At 45.0% G+C, this 20,054-nt stretch overlaps 1 protein-coding gene across 1 annotated transcript in view; it reads left to right on the forward strand.

Annotated features, from left to right (window-relative positions):
- The window catches only part of LOC126095480 (probable 4-coumarate--CoA ligase 1), a 165,161-nt gene that overhangs the window by 59,794 nt on the left and 85,313 nt on the right, over positions 1–20,054 (forward strand). Inside the window, exon 2 of the mRNA XM_049910271.1 lies at positions 9,019–9,170. Coding sequence (XP_049766228.1) covers positions 9,048–9,170 — 123 coding nt within the window. The 5' untranslated portion in view covers positions 9,019–9,047. The remainder of the gene's footprint in view (positions 1–9,018; positions 9,171–20,054) is intronic.

The following is a 20,054-nucleotide window of genomic DNA, read 5'->3' on the forward strand; positions in this document are numbered from 1 at the left end:
ACAGACCCTGCATAAAAGTGGTCAGATGTTACTGGTGGAGGGGGGGGGGGAGCCTTGCTTCTCACAACACGAGAAGTAGGAGCCAGCTGATGTGAAAGAAATGGTTGATCCAGAATCTCACCGGGTATCAAGCGATCTCATATCTAACAAGCCATTAGTCATCAGTGCTAAGCATTCTGGGTTACTAAAGTCAGTGGAAGGAATGTTGTTTGACCTAGAGCTAAAAATCTCTCACGCACAATACTTATCATGATGTATTACATTTACTGAATGTCGTATCGTCAACTACTGAATAAGCCCCAAATAGATCAAAGAACTGGCATTTGATTGGTCCGGTGTCTGGCGCTAGTGAAGAGATGGACTGGTAATTATAGTGGAATAGAAGAAACACTGAAGTTGTACTGAATGATCATTAATTTGTGATATCAAACAGCATAAAATCATTTCTTGCCTTGTATCGGTATGTGATGTAATATCAGAACCAATCAATGCACAATCAGTATACCGTCAATTACTGCACATCTTCCTTGACGAAATATTTCCTCACGAACGGATTTATGGAAAGCTGAGTGCAGTCTCTGTCATCAAACGGAACTAGCCCAACTGCAAGTTTACACTACATCTTTATAAGGAAATCAGTGACCCACTCGTGCCTTGTACAGGTATCACTAAGTGTCTATGACCGGCCGACTGAACTGGCATAGCGGATATGTTGCTTGCAGGGCACTGTACAGAGATACGGTCAAACGTTAGGTAACTGAATATTATCACTTTTATGTAACTGACGCACGCCAGGAACGTGCTCAGTACCGCAAGTGTTATCTGTTCCGTATTTAATCGGCGCTTGGAATGACACCTTGTGGCAATGACAAAGCTGAGTATGTTGACGGTGCATGTTTACTGCAGGGGGCACACTGTACTCAGTGGGGTGGGATTGCGTATCTTTCACGCAAGATGTTGCTAGGCATCAATTCCTGCGACATTATGACACAATACACAGAAACCAACTGTACGAAAACTTCACAGCTTTTGTCACACACAACTGCACTTCAAGGATAGCATGGAAACTCTGGGAAGAACCGTTCTATCTACAGTTCTGCCCCCCTGCCCAGGTTCTGTCCCCTTTGCCAGCTTAAACCAACAAAACATGCAACACTGTAAGTCTGTAGAGTTAGAGAAATAACGGATGCCTGGTAATTAGCCCCTACTACTCGGTTCTACGAAACATCAATCAACGTTTTTTAACCGTTTGTCTGCGACGTGATTCAGAAACTTAAAATACCACATTATGCATCTAGTGCACCTTTCCTGTAATCTGCTCGTGTCAGATTCCTTTCGCCACCATGCCCTCTGTAATATTGTTGGATTTCAGCTAATTTGCATGTGAGATATTTGTCATTAAAGAAAAGGACAGCCAACGAGCTGTAGTTCGTAAAGATGCTAAGCATCACAGCGCGAGAGTAAAGAGATGAAATATTTTTGTTTAATGTGCGCCTCTACCAAAACGCGCGTCCAGTGTTTAAATACTCTAAATAAACACCATGACCCGCTCGGCGCAGACATTTAAGATTATTGCCGCAGCGCTTGATGGCAAGAAGCTGCGAAATAGAAGAAAGAACAATCTATCTGTTGTTAAGAAATATTCTAGAGCCTTCATTATCCCTTGTACTTTTGGTCGCCGACATGTTAAGACGTACTACATAGCATTGCTAAAAGCTGTATTTTTATTTTGTGTAAAAACTATGTGAAACGACGAACAAATATTTCGGTAACTCGGGTGAGGATACAATGTACTTACGCACATGCAAGGACATTTAATTTTAAGATGGAACGGACTGACAGAGCAGCGATTATTCGACTGCACCATTTACAAAAGAAATATCAGATGTAAGTCATGCATTTATTGTGTATTTGTCAATGTCTAGAAGTTTAAAGCCAGTTTTTTCAAAATATATTAGTATTGTGCAATGCAATAATTTTCTTCTTAAACTTTTCTTTCACTAACCAAAAATAATGTTCAAATTGTATACGAGCTTTGTTACAGGTTCGCTCTTTATCGCGGTGCCTCGATTGCATTTTGGAGACCACTAATGTGTTCAGCTTCCGATCTGTTAATCTTTCTCTTACGAAATTCCACTAATTTGCTTTCATTCCCATTTTTATATTCAAATAGGTCCCTTAGGTGCTTTCATCGAAGATTGTGATTGCGTGAAGGCAATCCGGCTCAAAAGGTCAATTGTTCGCGTAATCAATCCGTACGTCTCCCGAACGCAATCGAGAACCGACGCATCGGTGATCAATTAATAATCTTTCTCTCTTTTAAAGTCGTACTAAAAAACGGCCACACAGGATAGCCGCAAGTACGCAATCTAGCGTTCGCTTGCATTTTGTTTGTAAATATTACCAACCAACAGTTACTGCATCACTATTATTAATAAGCAAGTTTCTAACGCCAGACCACATGCTGAACTTCGCTGCTCGCTGCTAGCATCTTGCTGCTCGATGTTGGCATATTGCTTCTCACTGTGTGCCATTTGCCAGAAGCCGTTCACATCATTGTTTAGTACATTGCTTGCAATGGTGTCAAACGGAAATGATGTTCTCTGCATAGTCTGACGACAGTAATACTGATTCGTTAAGGCTAAAAATTAGGTTATAGTCATGCCGAAAGAAGAGCTGGTATGGGTGCATCTGCGCTATCAACAGGTCAATTGTCTAGTGCACTTGCTCCGACAGTTACGAATGTCTCACTAAATATTCCGTTTTATATTAAATATTATTGAGCGAGAATTACGATGGGCGTTCAATAAGTAATCCAACATATTTTCATCTGAAAGCAGGCTGTTTATATTCAGGATTACAATACACCATATTTTCCTGCATTCTTTTCCTTACAAAACCCTACTTTTCAACATAAACTCCTTTCTTTGCGACGGCCTCACGTTACCTTATTGGGAGGACCTATATGCCCAGGTGGTACCACTCCACTGATCGAGATCGGAGACAACGTCTTGGTGAATCGACAACCTCCCCATCATCCCCGTACCGCTTCCTGCAGAGTGCATCCTTCGTTGGGCCAAACACACGGAAGTCGGAAGGTGTGAGGTCCAGGCTGCAGGATGGATGAGAAGGAAAATGTTTTGTAAGCTCATGTCGAGTGCGCAGACTTCAGAGGTTTTGCGTTGTAATGGAGAAGGAGAAGTTCGTTTGCATTTTGGTAGAGACGAACACGCTGAAGTCGTTTATTCAGTTTTCTAAAAAATGGTTCAAATGGCTCTGAGCACTATGGGACTTAACATCTATGGTCATCAGTCCCCTAGAACTTAGAACTACTTAAACCTAACTAACCTAAGGACAGCACACAACACCCAGCCATCACGAGGCAGAGAAAATCCCTGACCCCTCCGGGAATCGAACCCGGGAACCCGGGCGTGGGAAGCGAGAACGCTACCGCACGACCGCGAGATGCGGGCTATTTCAGTTTTCTGAGGGTATCACAACACGTTGAGTTGATTGTTTCACATAAATGGGACATCAATCAGAATAACCTGTTCAGAGTCCCAGAATACCACCGCCATGTCTATGCTGGCTGAGGGTGAGGCTTTGAACCTTTTCTCTGGAGGAGAATTGGAGTGGCGCCGCTCCTTAAATTGCTGTTTAGTTTCCGGTTCGGAGTAATGAATTCACGTTTCATCGCCTTAGACGATGTTCGAGAAAAAATTGTCAGGATCTGCTTCGTAACACCCAAGCAGTTCCGCGCAGATGGTCCTTCGTTGCTCTTTATGGTCTTCTGTTGGGCGGCGAGCAACGCAGCGAGCACTCATCTTTGAGTACCCCAACTGATGGACGAGTGTGTCAGCCCTACCAGCAGACGTCCAGTTGAGCAGCGAGGTGTCTGATTGTGACCCGTCGATCACCTTAAATGTGTGTGTCCGTAAGTTGCAATATCGCAGAAGTCTCAGCTGTTTGCGATCGGCCGGTACGCGGGAAATTCGACAGGTTTGCTCGACCTTATTGTGATGATGGCAGACGCCTTGCCCAACGACTCGCCTTGCTTTTGTTCACTGCAAGGTATCCCTAGGCATTCTGCAATTACCCACGAATATCTGCTATGCTCTGGTTTTCCGCCAAAGAAACTCAATACTTGTTACGCACCTCCATTACAGAAGCCGTTAGAAAGCTTGCATAGCGCCGCCAGCTGTCGGAACTTCATGAAACTGTAGTGGCTGAAGCAGGAATATTCTACGGCAAACTCGGCACTTTTCTCCGGAAATAGTCTGACAAAAAGAGTGTTTCATTACTTATTGAATGCCCCCCATAATCATAAGATAATTCAGCCTGCAGCTTTATTAATGCAGTGTCTGTGGATGAGTGATTACTAGAACTATTCACTATGAAATAATAGTTCGTCAGTTTTAATCTCCAATTAATTCATGTGCTATGTCTGTCACAGGTAGGTTTGTCCTGATACATCCATTTGTACTTCATGTACTATGTCTGCCACAGCGAGATTATCGTGCAGATATTTTAACAAATGAGACTGCTTGCTAGATATTTGTGCAACACATTCTAGAATGTTGTTGAAGCGTGTGGGGTCCGCACCAAATATACTGATGCTGACATGATATTGTTAGCTGATACTGAGTTGTACAAATATGGGTAAATTGAATATTCACTGATTTATGTTTTGTGTGAGCTTCACGGAAATGCTGAGACGCGTGAATTGGCAGACTCTTGAACACAAATGCTAACCATGCTGTGAAACCCCTTACAAAGTTTCAAGAACAAGATTAAGGAATCTGACGAATCTAGAAACGTGCTACTGCCTGGTATGTATCATTCCTGCAGGGATTGCTAAGAATAATTACAACTTGTGCTGAGGCATTTAAGTAGTCACTGTTTTTTCGTTCTATACGCGTATGGAATGGCAAATAATAATGAGTGGCACAATGGGAAGTACCCTCTGTTATGCACTAGACACTGGTTTGCAGGGTACGAATGTAGATGGTGTATGATGCGCGAGAAACCGCATATAAAAGGAGCAGACTCTAAACAAAGGCTCAGAGTAACCTTGAAGCAGCTAATCCCAGTTGAAGGATCAGAGCGGTTTGCAATGGTCGCTGCTCCATATACGAACGAGCTTAATATCCGCATCAGCAGAGGACACGTAGCAGCACTGCGAGCTGCGGGCCGTGCCAGTGAAACTGCAGCATGAACGTATCGCGCTCGTAGCTGCAGCGGCTGGGCGCCGTTGTGTAACAGCACGATAACGCGGCTTCGCTCTAACGGCGCAGCATCGGAAGCTCTATCAAACAAACGATGCCGTAAGTGTCCGCCTCTTGACATAAGTACCCCTGCACTATGATCGCGACGGAAACGCGGTGAACTGCTGTCATCTTACCCAATGCACAGATTTTGTCACTCGCTCCTATCCCAGAAAGGTACTCTGAGGAGTGTACATGTATGTACGATATAACAGTGTCTGTGTTATTCCGAATTACGATGCAAATTTCCTTCGGACATACAGGCATGTCCGAAGGAACTTTACATAATTATTAGAAATAACATAAGAACTGCTATATCGTCTTTATCCACCGACACTGGGCGAGTGATTTTTACTTGAGTCTATCCTGTGCGGGAATATACAGAATGGATGTATGAGTGTACACTGTGTGATCAAAAGTATCTGGACACCCCCAAAAATATACGATTTTCATATTAGGAGCATTGTGCTGCCACCTACTGTCAGGTATTCCATATCATCGACCTCAGTAGTCATTAGACATCGTGAGAGAGTAGAATGGGGAACTCCGCGGAACTCACGGAATTAGAACGTGGACAGGTGATTGGAAGTCACTTGTCATACGCCTGTACGCGGGATTTCCACATTCCTAAACATCCCTAGGACCACTGTTTCCGATGTGATAGTGAAGTGTGTGAAGACACACACACACCACAAAAGCGTACAGGCCGACTTCGTCTGTTGACTGACAGAGACCGCTGACAGTTGAAGAGGATCATAATGTGTAATAGTCAGACATCTATCCAGATCATCACACAGGAATTCCAAGCTGCGTCAGGTTCCACTGCGAGTACCATGACAGTTAGGCGAGAGGTGAGAAAACTTGGGTTTCACGGTCGGCGGCTGCTCATAAGCCACACATCGCGCCGGTAAATACCAAACGACGCCTCGATTGGTGTAAGGAGCGATAACATTGGTCGATTGAACAGTGGAAAAACGTTGCATGGAGTGACGAATCGCGGTACACAATATGGCGATCCGATGGCAGGGTGTGGGTATGACGAATGCCCCTGTGAATGTCGTCTGCCAGCAAATGTAGTGCAAATAGTAAAATTCGGAGGCGGTGGCGTTATGTTGTGTTCGTGTTTCTCATGGACGGAGCTTTCAGCCCTTGTTGTTTTGCGTGGCACTATCACAGCACAGCCCTACATTAATGTTTTAAGCACCTTCTTGCTTCCCACTGTTGAAGAACAATTCGGGGAGGGCGATTGCATCCTTCAACACGGTCGAGCACCTGTTCATAATGCACTGCCCGTGGTGGAGGGTTACAAGACAGTAAGATCCCTGTAATGGACTGGCCTGCACAGAGTCCTGACTTGAATCCTATAGAACACCATTGGGATGTTTTGGAACGCCGACTTCGTGCCACGTCTCACCGACCAACATCGATACCTCGATACCTCTCCTCAGTGCAGCACTCCATGAAGAATGGGCTGTCATTCCCCAAGAACTCTTCCAGCACCTGATTGAACGTATGCCTGCGAGAGTGGAAGCTGTCTTCAAGGCTAAGGGTGGGCCATCACCATATCGAATTCCAGCATTACCGATGGAGGGCGCTACGAACTTTAAGTCATTTTCAGCCAGGTGTCCGGATACTTTTGATCACATAGTGTAGGTTGTAGACACATTGTTGACAATATACAGGGTGGTCCATTGATAGTGACCGGCCCAAATATCTCACAAAATTTGCATCAAACGAAAAAACTACAAAGAACGAAACTCGTCTATCTTGAAGGGGGAAACCAGATGGCGCTATGGTTGGCCCGCTAGATGGCACTGCCATAGGTCAAACGGATATCAACTGCGTTTTTTTAAATACGAACCCCCTTTTTTATTACATATTCGTGTAGTACGTAAAGAAATACGAATGTTCTAGTTGGACCACTTTTTTCGCTTTGTGATAGATGTGGCTGTAACAGTCACAAACGTATAAGTACGTGGTATTACGCAACATTCCGCCAACGCGGACGGTATTTGCTTCGTGATACATTACCCGTGTTGAAATATATAGTTTACCAATTGCGGAAAAGGTCGATATCGTGTTGATGTATGGGTATGGTGATCAAAATGCCCAACGGGCGTGTGCTGTTTATGCTGCTCGGTATCCTGGACGACATCATCCAAATGTCCGGACCGTTCGCCGGATAGTTACGTTATTTAAGGAAACAGGAAGCGTTCAGCCAAATGTGAAACGTCAGCCACGACCTACAAGAAATGATGATGCCCAAGTAGGTGTTTTAGCTGCTGTCGTGGCTAATCCGCACATCAGTAGCAGACAAATTGCGCGAGAATCGGGAATCTCAAAAACGTCGGTGTTGAGAATGCTACATCAACATCGATTGCACCCGTACCATATTTCTATGCACCAGGAATTGCATGGCGACGGCTTTGAACGTTGTGTACAGTTCTGTCACTGGGCACAAGAGAAATTACGGAATGAAAACAGATTTTTTGCACGCGTTGTATTTAGCGACGAAGCGTCATTCACCAACAGCGGTAACGTAAACCGACATAATATGCACTATTGGGCAACGGAAAATCCACGATGGCTGCGACAAGTGGAACATCAGCGACCTTGGCGGGTTAATGTATGGTGCGACATTATGGGAGGAAGGATAATTGGCCCCATTTTACCGATGGCAATCTAAATGGTGTAATGTATGCTGATTTCATACGCAATGTTCACCGATGTTACTACAAGATGTTTCACTGCATGACAGAATGGCGATGTCGTTCCAACATGATGGATGTCCGGCACATAGCTCGCGTGCGGTTGATGCGGTACTCAATAGCATATTTCATGACAGGTGGATTGGTCGTCGAAGTACCATACCATGGCCCGCACGTTCACCGAATGTGACGTCACTGGATTTCTTTCTGGGGGAAAGTTGAACGATATTTGCTATCGTGATCCACCGACAACCTCTGACAACATGCGTCAGCCCATTGCAATGCATGCGCGAACATTACGGAAGGCGAACTACTCGCTGTTGAGAGGAATGTCGTTACACGTATTGCCAAATGCATTGAGGTTGACGGACATCATTTTGTGCATTTATTGCATTAATGTGGTATTTACAGGTAATCGCGCTGTAACAGCATGCGTTGTCAGAAATGATAAGTTCACAAAGGTACATGTATCACATTGGAACAACCGAAATAAAATGTTCAAACGTACCTTCGTTCTGTATTTTAATTTAAAAAACCTACCTGTTACCAACTGTTCGTCTAAAATTGTGAGCCATATGTTTGTGACTATTACAGCGGCATCTGTCACAAAACAAAGAAAGTGGTCCAATTATAACATTCATATTTCTTTACGTACTACACGAATATGTAATAAAAATGGGGGTTCCTATTTAAAAAAAAAAGCAGTTGATATCCGTTTGAGCTATGGCAGCGCTATGTAGCGGGCCAACCATAGCGCCAACTGGTTTCCCCATTTAAGCTAGACAAGTTCCGTTCTTTGTAGTTTTTTCGTTTGACTCTTATTTCGTGAGATATTTGGCCCGGTCACGATCAATGGACAACCCTGTGTAGGAGTTTGGATCCGGCTGTAAACCGTGCTCGCATAGCCAAATGTTAAAGCGACCGCTCTCGATAAGCGGTAAATCCGGGTCCGGCACAAATTTTTGCTGTCCTGTCATTGTACGGATGATGGTTGTCCATATTCGGTACTGCTAATGCATTTGTTGGTCATGTATGTGTTGTTACAGAGAAACCAGCCGCCTAGAGACCTGTGACAATGGCAGCGACGGACAGCGAACCTATACTGAGTGGGCCCAGAGACGACTGGCCCCGCCTCGACGTTCATCTGTCAACACGCTTGGTGCGCAGTCTTGTCGGCATGGGCGATCGCATAGTGCAGGTGAGCCAGCTTCTGCCTTGTCTTACACGAGAACATCGTACCTAACACTCGACTTACGCATTACCTACAAAGTTCCCTTGCATACCGAACATTTCTTGTACAATATCTGTTTAAAAATATCTGGACTCCAATTAGCCATTAATATGAAATGTGTCCACCCTTCGCCTTTATTACTGTTTTCACTGTACTAGGGACACTTTCAGTGAGGTGTCTGAATGTCCGTGGAGGAACAGCATCCCATTCTTCTTCATCACCCGAAACCAGAGAAGGTGGTGAGGTTGGGCGCTGAGTTCTGAAAGCAAGTCGTCGTTCTACTCATCCAGAGGTATTCATTTGGGTCCACGTCGAGACTCTGGATCGGATGTTAGAGTCCACAATCCATTGTATCACAGATGCTGCATTATAACAAGATGCACTGTCATGCTAGTATAATCAATCATGGTCTGCGAGCTGGTCATCTACCACATGCAGCACAGAACGCTGTAAAATGTGTTCAAATGCACCCCCGAACCCCCCCCTCCCCCACTACCGTAACACCATCTCCTCCACGATTCACTATTTGTACATGGCGACAGGCAAATTTCTCCAGACATTCGCCAAACCTGAACCCTTCCATCTGATTGCCAGAAGGCATAGTGAGATTCATCGAGATATCCACTGTCCAATGGCGTCACTCTTTCATCAACTCAAGCTTATCTTAGCGTTGACTACAGAAATGATTGGCTTACGAAGAGCTGCTCGACTATTGCACCCCGTTCTTTAACTCCCTGTGGGCAGTCACTGTGCTGGCGATTGATTCCTTTGGTTCCTTTTATGCCGTTTCTACAAACTTCGTAATGCTCGGAAGTCCCTATCTGTCAACATCTCATCCCTGCCTGCTATTGGTTTAGCTGTGGTCATTCGTTCGCTTTTTCACTTCACAATTACCTCTCCAGCAGTCAACTTGGGCAGCTTCAGAACGTTTGAAATATCCTTGATGAATTTGGTACTCAGCAAACATCCGGTGAGTAGACCACATTTGAAATCAGTGAGCTCTCCTGACCAAGTCCTTCTCCTGTTACTGCCTCTCTACTGAGAACACAATACTCCCTGCATTCGTTTATATGCTGATACAATAGCTCCATATTTAGCAATTATATGCAACCGCTCGCTCGCAGAAAGTTCCGTACCTAAAGACTGGAAAATTGCTCAAGTCACACCAATACCAAAAAAGGGAAGTAGGAGTAATCCGCTGAATTACAGGCTCATATCACTAACGATGATTTTCAGTAGGGTTTTGGAACATATACTGTGTTCGAACATTATGAATTACCTCGAAGAAAACGATTTATTGACACACAGTCGCCGCGCGATTACAGGTGCCATGTCACGAATCGGGCGGCCACTCCAGTCGAAGGTTCGCGTCCTCTCTCGGGCATGGGTGTGTGTGTGTTGTCCTTGGCATAAGTTAGCTTAAGTTAGTTTAAGTAGTGTTCAGGACCGATGACCTCAGCAGTTCGGTCCCATAGGAATTCACCCACATTTGAACATTTTTTGACACATAGTTAGCACGGATTCAGAAAACATCGTTCTTGTGAAACACAACTAGCTCTTCATACTCATGAAGTAATGAGAGCTAACGACAGGGGATGTCAAATGAATTCCATATTTTTAGATTTCCAAAAGGCTTGTCTTTCGACACCGTTCCTCACAAGCGTCTTCCAACCAAACTGCGTGCCTACGGAATGTCGCTTCAGTTGTGCGACTGGATTCGTGATTTCCTGTCAGAAAGGTCACAGTTCGTAGTAATAGACGGAAAGTCATCGAGTAAAACAGAAGTAATATCCGGTGTTCCCCAAGGAAGTGTTATAGACCCTCTATTGTTTCTGATCTATATAACGACATAGGAGACAATCTGAATAGCCCTATTAGATTGTTTGCAGAAGATGCTGTCATTTACCGTCTTATAAAGTCATCAGATGACCAAAACAAATTGAAAAATGATTTAGATAAAGTATCTGTATGGTGCGAAAAGTGGCAGTTGACCCTGAATAAAGAAAAGTGTGAAGCTATTCACATGAGTATTAAAAGAAATCCGCTAAATTTATATTACGCAATAAATCACTCAAATCTGAAGACTGTAAATTCAACTAAATACTATGGGATTACAATTACAAGTAACCTAAATTGGAACGATCACGTAGATAAGGTTGTGTGAAGAGCAAACCATAGACTGCGATTCATTGGGAGAACACTTAGAAGGTGCAAACAAGTCTACTAAAGAGAATGCTTACACCACGCTTGTCCGCCCTATTCTGGAGTATTGCTGTGAGGTGTGGGATCCGCATCAGGTGGGACAGACGGATGACATCTAAAAAGTTCAAAGAAGGGCGGCTCGTTGTACCATCGCGAAATACGGGAGATCGTGCCACAGACATGGTACGTGAATTGAAGTGGAAATCATTAAAACAAAGCCGTTCTTCGTTGCGACGGGATCTTCTCATGATATTTCAATCACCAGTGTTCTCCTCCGATTGCGAAAACATTCTTTTGGCACCAACCTTCTTAGGGAGAAATGATCATCACGATAAAATAAGAGAAATCAGGGGGGGCACAGAAAAATTTAAGAGCTAGTTTTTCCCGCGTGCCGTTGAAGAGTTGTACGGTAGAGAGACAGTTTGAAGGTGGTTCATTGAACCCTCTGCCAGGCACTTTATTGCGAATAGCAGATAAATCACGTAGATGTAGATGTAGATGGCTTTTGCTCGTCTTTTGACATATAGTGGCCAATAACTTACTATATTTATTAAAAAATTAAAATCTGCACTGTAACCGAAATTAATGTGCTAGATTTATTGTAGAACTGTCAGTATTTTACTAGTTATTGGTTGCTGTCAACTGGATCCGTAACGGTACGGTCCACAGCAGCCAGAGAGGCACTACTACCTGATGTTGATGTCATGGCAATATTTTCATTTCCCGTATCTGTTGATAGTGGCGTAAAGCAGGCTTATTTTTGGTGCACCGTTGTGTACCGTTCTTTTCTCACTTGACGCTCATCTCTTTTAGTCCACTTATATTAACGTGACCACCTGGAAAAACCCTGAATAACCACCTACTACAGCGTGGACACCTGTGAGACGTACAGGAACAGTCAGTGATGTTCTGCAAGGCACCGAAAGGGATGTGGAGCCAATCCGACACCAACGCCGTTGCCAGTTGGGCTAGGTTTCTCGCGTGAAGATCCGTGGAGCAACAGCCAGATCGAGGTGCCCAAAGATTCTCCATTGCGTTTAAATCCAAGAAAATACGGTAAACTCATTCTGGTGCTCCTCGAACCACGCACGTATACTGCGAAATGTATAACACGGTACATTGTACAACTGGTAGATACCATCGTCTGAGGAAAAACAAGACTGCATGTGTGGTGTCACCGCCAGACACCACACTTGCTAGGTGGTAGCTTTAAATCGGCCGCGGTCCATTAGTACATGTCGGACCCGCGTGTCGCCACTGTCAGTAATTGCAGACCGAGCGCCACCACACGGCAGGTCTAGAGAGACGTACTAGGACTCGACCCAGTTGTACGACGACTTTGCTAGCGACTACACTGACGAAGCCTTTCTCTCATTAGCCGAAAGATAGTTAGAATAGCCTTCAGCTAAGTCCATGGCTACGACCTAGCGAGGCGCCATTAACCATTTCTAGAGAGAGTCTCACTTGTATCATCAGAATGCTGTATACAAATGATGGATTAAAGTTAAGTATTTCAGCAGCTACGTACTTTTCTTTATAGCATTCATTACGTATCCTGTTTCAGACCTAACGCCAGCCGGCGTGTGTAAACGCGTGCCTTTCGGTTACCCGTCACTGTGGACTGGCTGTCTTGTCAGTCCACTACAACATGCTTGGTGTCCAAGCGTAGATGGCTACTTTTGTTGAGGCATTGTGCCTTTCAGAATGACGAGATCACCCTAGAAACGCCACGAAAACATTTCCCAGACAATAAAGCGCCATCCTCTGGCCTGGATCCTTCTGACGATTGTAGCAGGGTATTAGCTTTCAGACGTTCCACGCCTTACACGCCAGCGGCTATCTGTCCGATGGAGCATAAAAAGTGATTCATAAAGGAAGGCTACCTGTCGCCCTCAGCGGACGTCCTGTTGTGGTATTGGCGTGCAAATTCCAGCCTTCGTCGCCGTTGAACGGCAGTCAGCGTTTGTGCATGAACCAGGCGCTTGCGGTGGAGGCAATATTCTCTGAACAGTCATTTTAGAAACAATGTTCGTCACCCCTTGGTTCATATGGCTGGTCAGTTGCTCGCCACTTGAATGTCTGTTCGCCCTTACACATCTCCGCAGCCGTTGACCACGCCTGTCATCTTTGGCCAGTGGCGCTCTGCAGTTGCCACAGCGCCGGATTCAGATAGCGCTACTTTACGTGCACGATATACTTCAACCACGCCGGTCTTCGAACAGTTAACAAACTTAGCCGTTCCGGAAATGTTTCCATCCTCGGCCCGAATACCAATGATTATGCTCTTTCAGATCTCAGATAAATCGCTCGATTTGCTCATTATGATCGCGAGTGCAGTGTTTTCTACATTCCCCCCGATATGCTTTATCTACCCTCCACTGCTAATACTGCCACATGCTCTCTGTGAATGGTTATTGCACGTTGACGTCGAACATAGACCGTGGTCACGTTAATGTGAGTGGCTTGTGCTTTTGAAATGTGGATTATTGTTAGCAAAGTTGATAACTGTGTACAAATTGTTCCTTACGTTTAACGGTTTGCCCTGCTACTAAATTCCATGTGCCTGTTCTGTTATTTCGTCCACAGTCAGGATTTGGTTGTCAAAGTCTTCATCTTCACCCACCCAATCACGGATATGCTCCATGGTTGTAGTTCCAAGTTGACTCCGAAAATCTGTATCTTCTATTTCTTTAACACCATACCCTAGCATAGTACTCCGGGCAGAAGCACCGGCTCCGTTGATAAAATCCAATCTCATTTGGCCTTCGAAACTTAACGATTTCTATTTACTTCTAACACTCGAATTCGTTACTGTATTGTACCGTGCAACACTTTAATATACTTCTAAGCGTATTAGAGATGGAATTCAACCCAACACGTCATGCGGGCCTCAGTAATCGGGCACAGTAGACTTTGACTTTTTTGCGTGCTTGTTATCAACAATGATACACATGTCCAAAATTTACTGTATATGGGCACGATGCGAATGATGTGCGGTACAGTAACTCAAAATTTCACTTCGCGATGAAAAAAGTATAAACAAAAAATATTTCGAATTATCGCGAATTCCGAATTAGTGAATCCGAATCAGCGAGGGTTTACGGTATGTGAAAGTAAGTCCGAAGAGGTAAAACCTCGAAATGATTATAGGATTTACCATATGCATAGAGAATTAAAGCCCGGCATTTATGTTGTACCGTAAAGAATTAGGAAGAAACAAGTGTTTAGTAACACAACAGCAGGACGCTGTCTGATGCTGTCCGATCTCTGGCACAAGTAGTATTTTATTTTAGAGCTTGAACTGACACAATTATTTAGCTATCTAATATTGTAGACCACGAAGGTTTTTAAGCTAGAAGTATTCTCCTATTTCAAGAGTCTTTCAAATAAGACATCTTTGTAAGTTTTCAATCATCAGTAGCACTTTCCACAGCGACTTATTATTTCTTAACATAGTACGGAATTATCCCCATGGTTCACTCCACAGTGGCAACAACCTTGACTCAGTGGTAGCACCGGTTCCCATTAGGTCACCGAAGTTAAGCGCTGTCCGGCTGGGCTAAGATGGTTCACCGGTCTGCCGAGCGCTGTTGGCAAGCGGGCTGCACTAGGCTCTTATGAGGCAAACTGAGGAGCTACTTGAGTGAGAAGTAGCGGCTCGTGTCACAAAAAGTGACAACGGCCGGGAGAGCTGTCTGCTGACCTCGTGCCCCTCCCTATCAGCACCCAATGACGCCTCTGGGCTGAGAGGATGACACGGCGGACGGTCGGTGCCGTTGGGCCTTCCAGGTCATGTTCGAACGGAGGCTACTTTTAGTTCAGTTCACTCCATCGTGACTGATGCGAGAGCGTGTTGAAAAGTATTGCCTCCGAATTTTTTACGTAAAAACTCTTTAAGCTTTTTAAATAAAAGAAACATTATTAACATTCTACATATTTATTCTTCAGGTCTACATACACTCCTGGAAATTGAAATAAGAACACCGTGAATTCATTGTCCCAGGAAGGGGAAACTTTATTGACACATTCCTGGGGTCAGATACATCACATGATCACACTGACAGAACCACAGGCACGTAGACACAGGCAACAGAGCATGCACAATGTCGGCACTAGTACAGTGTATATCCACCTTTCGCAGCAATGCAGGCTGCTATTCTCCCATGGAGACGATCGTAGAGATGCTGGATGTAGTCCTGTGGAACGGCTTGCCATGCCATTTCCACCTGGCGCCTCAGTTAGACCAGCGTTCGTGCTGGACGTGCAGACCGCGTGAGACGACGCTTCATCCAGTCCCAAACATGCTCAATGGGGGACAGATCCGGAGATCTTGGTGGCCAGGGTAGTTGACTTACACCTTCTAGAGCACGTTGGGTGGCACGGGATACATGCGGACGTGCATTGTCCTGTTGGAACAGCAAGTTCCCTTGCCGGTCTAGGAATGGTAGAACGGTGGGTTCGATGACGGTTTGGATGTACCGTGCACTATTCAGTGTCCCCTCGACGATCACCAGTGGTGTACGGCCAGTGTAGGAGATCGGTCCCCACACCATGATGCCGGGTGTTGGCCCTGTGTGCCTCGGTCGTATGCAGTCCTGATTGTGGCGCTCACCTGCACAGCGCCAAACACGCATACGACCATCATTGGCACCAAGGCAGAAGCGACTCTCATCGCTGAAGACGACACGTCTCCATTCGTCCCTCCATTCACGCCTGTCGCGACACCACTGGAGGCGGGCTGCACGATGTTGGGGCGTGAGCGGAAGACGGCCTAACGGTGTGCGGGACCGTAGCCCAGCTTCATGGAGACGGTTGCGAATGGTCCTCGCCGATACCCCAGGAGCAACAGTGTCCCTAATTTGCTGGGAAGTGGCGGTGCGGTCCCCTACGGCACTGCGTAGGATCCTACGGTCTTGGCGTGCATCCGTGCGTCGCTGCGGTCCGGTCCCAGGTCGACGGGCACGTGCACCTTCCGCCGACCACTGGCGACAACATCGATGTACTGTGGAGACCTCACGCCCCACGTGTTGAGCAATTCGGCGGTACGTCCACCCGGCCTCCCGCATGCCCACTATACGCCCTCGCTCAAAGTCCGTCAACTGCACATACGGTTCACGTCCACGCTGTCGCGGCATGCTACCAGTGTTAAAGACTGCGATGGAGCTCCGTATGCCACGGCAAACTGGCTGACACTGACGGCGGCGGTGCACAAATGCTGCGCAGCTAGCGCCATTCGACGGCCAACACCGCGGTTCCTGGTGTGTCCGCTGTGCCGTGCCTGTGATCATTGCTTGTACAGCCCTCTCGCAGTGTCCGGAGCAAGTATGGTGGGTCTGACACACCGGTGTCAATGTGTTCTTTTTTCCATTTCCAGGAGTGTATTTGGAGCCCTCTGTCGCTAGAGGGCTCCGAATGTTAGCGTGTAACATGGCGGAGTGTAACGCAAGTATGCCGGGGCGTGAAAAGCAGCGTGCTGCAATCGAGTTTGGAATTCTAAGAGTTCGTCCACACACGGAGCACCCTCTCCTTGAGCGTGAGAACGTCAGACCCCATACATGAGCGCTGTGACATCTGCACATTTCGACGCCACGGATCCACTGTCACCGATCCCATATAGTCTCGACTTGGCCCCATCCGATTTTCATCTGTTTGCAAAACTTAACACCTTCGAAGACTTCGTCTGAATAGAGATCAAGCGGTGTAGGCAGAGGTGAGGTTGTGACTCTCAACAAAGTCATACATTCTACAGTGACATTACAACAACTTAGTCTCCTGTCGGGAGGAAAATGTATTCGTGACCAGGCTGAGTATGTTGAAATATAATAATTTTGAGATGAAGAATAAAGATGTACTCTGTTAATAACGTTTGTTTTATTTAAAAAGTTTTAAGAGCTTTCACATAAAACATCCGGAGGCCTTACTTTTCAGGACTCTCTCGTAGATTTGCTAAGACCTCTTCAAATTGCTGTGGGCGGCTGTGTATGCATTTCCGCCTAGAGAGCTCCAACATGGGCATCACAAAGCAGGCGTTATTCATAACAGTTCTACATACAGTGACATGAGATTGTTTTATGTTGCATCTACATTTTCGCACAGCCAATTTATATTATTGACCTGTGGCCTCCATGTAATTCTTCTCGATATCACAGAAGCCAGAAAAGAGGCTTCTTTGTGAAAAACTTTTAGCATCCGTAAGCCCTAGTACACAGCCAAGTCCAACTATTAAATTATTTTCTACAAATTTGTTACTCAAATCGACGCAGGTATAACAATTTCCATAAGCATTTTTCTTTAAAAATTATCATGGACGTATGTGTTGTTCCGTGAGAAATAAATATTATTCTACCTATGATAGATAAATTACATTCACATAATCCCATCAACAGAGTTGTCTCCGTTTACAATCTTACAGATTTGCTGAATATTTTCTTAGTGTCACATACCCACAACACTAGTTAGCTCGATGTTGTTCCTGTGTATCAAGCTCATTGCACAGGGATGGTGGCTGCACTGGAGGGGACAGGCAAAGTTCGCCCTCTCCACTCCACTCTACCTCTCCCTGTGGATGCCTGTGTGTGGCGTGTCTTCTGTAAAATCTGTTACTGCTAAAAAAATTACAAACAATAACACCAAATACCCCCCCCCTCCATGAACCATGGACCTTGCCGTTGGTGGGGAGGCTTGTGTTCCTCAGCGATACAGATAGCCGTACCGTAGGTACAACCACAACGGGGGGGTATCTGTTGAGAGGCCAGACAAACGTGTGGTTCCTGAAGAGGGGCAGCAGCCTTTTCAGTAGTTGCAAGGACAACAGTCTGGATGATTGACTGATCTGGCCTTGTAACAATAACCAAAACGGCCTTGCTGTGCTGGTACTGCGAACGGCTGAAAGCAAGGGGAAACTACGGCCGTAATTTTTCCCGAGGGCATGCAGCTTTACTGTATGATTAAATGATGATGGCGTCCTCTTGGGTAAAATATTCCGGAGGTAAAATAGTCCCCCATTCGGATCTCCGGGCGGGGACTACTCAAGAGGATGTAGTTATCAGGAGAAAGAAAACTGGCGTTCTACGGATCGGAGCGTGGAATGTCAGATCCCTTAATCGGGCAGCTAGGTTAGAAAATTTAAAAAGGGAAATGGATAGGTTAAAGTTAGATATAGTGGGAATTAGTGAAGTTTGGTGGCAGGAGGAACAAGACTTCTGGTCAGGTGACTACAGGGTTATTAACACAAAGTCAAATAGGGGTAATGCAGGAGTAGGTTTAATAATGAATAGGAAAATAGGAATGCGGGTAAGCTACTACAAACAGCATAGTGAACGCATTATTGTGGCCAAGATAGATACGAAGCCCACACCTACTACAGTAGTACAAGTTTATATGCCAACTAGCTCTGCAGATGACGAAGAAATTGAAGAAATGTATGATGAAATAAAAGAAATTATTCAGATAGTGAAGGGAGACGAAAATTTAATAGTCATGGGTGACTGGAATTCGAGTGTAGGAAAAGGGAGAGAAGGAAACGTAGTAGGTGAATATGGATTGGGGCTAAGAAATGAAAGAGGAAACCGCCTGGTAGAATTTTGCACAGAGCACAACTTAATCATAGCTAACACTTGGTTTAAGAATCATGATAGAAGGTTGTATACATGGAAGAACCCTGGAGATACTAAAAGGTATCAGATAGATTATATAATGGTAAGACAGAGATTTAGGAACCAGGTTTTAAATTGTAAGACATTTCCAGGGGCAGATGTGGACTCTGACCACAATTTATTGGTTATGACCTGTAGATTAAAACTGAAGAAACTGCAAAAAGGTGGGAATTTAAGGATATGGGACCTGGATGAACTGAAAGAACCAGAGGTTGTAGAGAGTTTCAGGGAGAGCATAAGGGAACAATTGACAGGAATGGTGGAAAGAAATACAGTAGAACAAGAATGGGTAGCTTTGAGGGATGAAGTAGTGAAGGCAGCAGAGTATCAAGTAGGTAAAAAGAAAGGGGTAGTAGAAATCCTTGGGTAACAGAAGAAATATTGAATTTAATTGATGAAAGGAGAAAATATAAAAATGCAGTAAATGAAGCAGGCAAAAAGGAATACAAACGTCACAAAAATGGTATCGACAGGAAGTGCAAAATGGCTAAGCAGGCATGGCTAGAGGACAAATGTAAGGATGTGGAGGCTTATCTCACTAGGGATAAGATAGATACTGCCTACAGGAAAATTAAAGAGACCTTTGGAGATAAGAGAACCACTTGTGTGAACATCAAGAGCTCAGATGGAAACCCAGTTCTAAGCAAAGAAGGGAAAGCAGGAAGGTGGAAGGAGTATATAGAGGGTCTATACAAGGGCGATGCACTTGAGGACAATATTATGGAAATGGAAGAGGATGTAGACGAAGATGAAATGGGAGATACGATACTGCGTGAAGATTTTGACAGAGCACTCAAAGACCTGAGTCGAAACAAGGCCCCCGGAGTAGACAACATTCCACTGGAACTACTGACGGCCTTGGGAGAGCCAGTCCTGACAAAACTCTACCATCTGGTGAGCAAGATGTATGAAACAGGCGAAATACCCTCACACTTCAAGAAGAATATAATAATTCCAATCCCAAAGAAAGCAGGTGTCGACAGATGTGAAAATT

The sequence above is a fragment of the Schistocerca cancellata genome, chromosome 8, assembly GCF_023864275.1.
Source record: "Schistocerca cancellata isolate TAMUIC-IGC-003103 chromosome 8, iqSchCanc2.1, whole genome shotgun sequence".
Classification (NCBI taxonomy): Eukaryota; Metazoa; Arthropoda; class Insecta; order Orthoptera; family Acrididae; genus Schistocerca; species Schistocerca cancellata.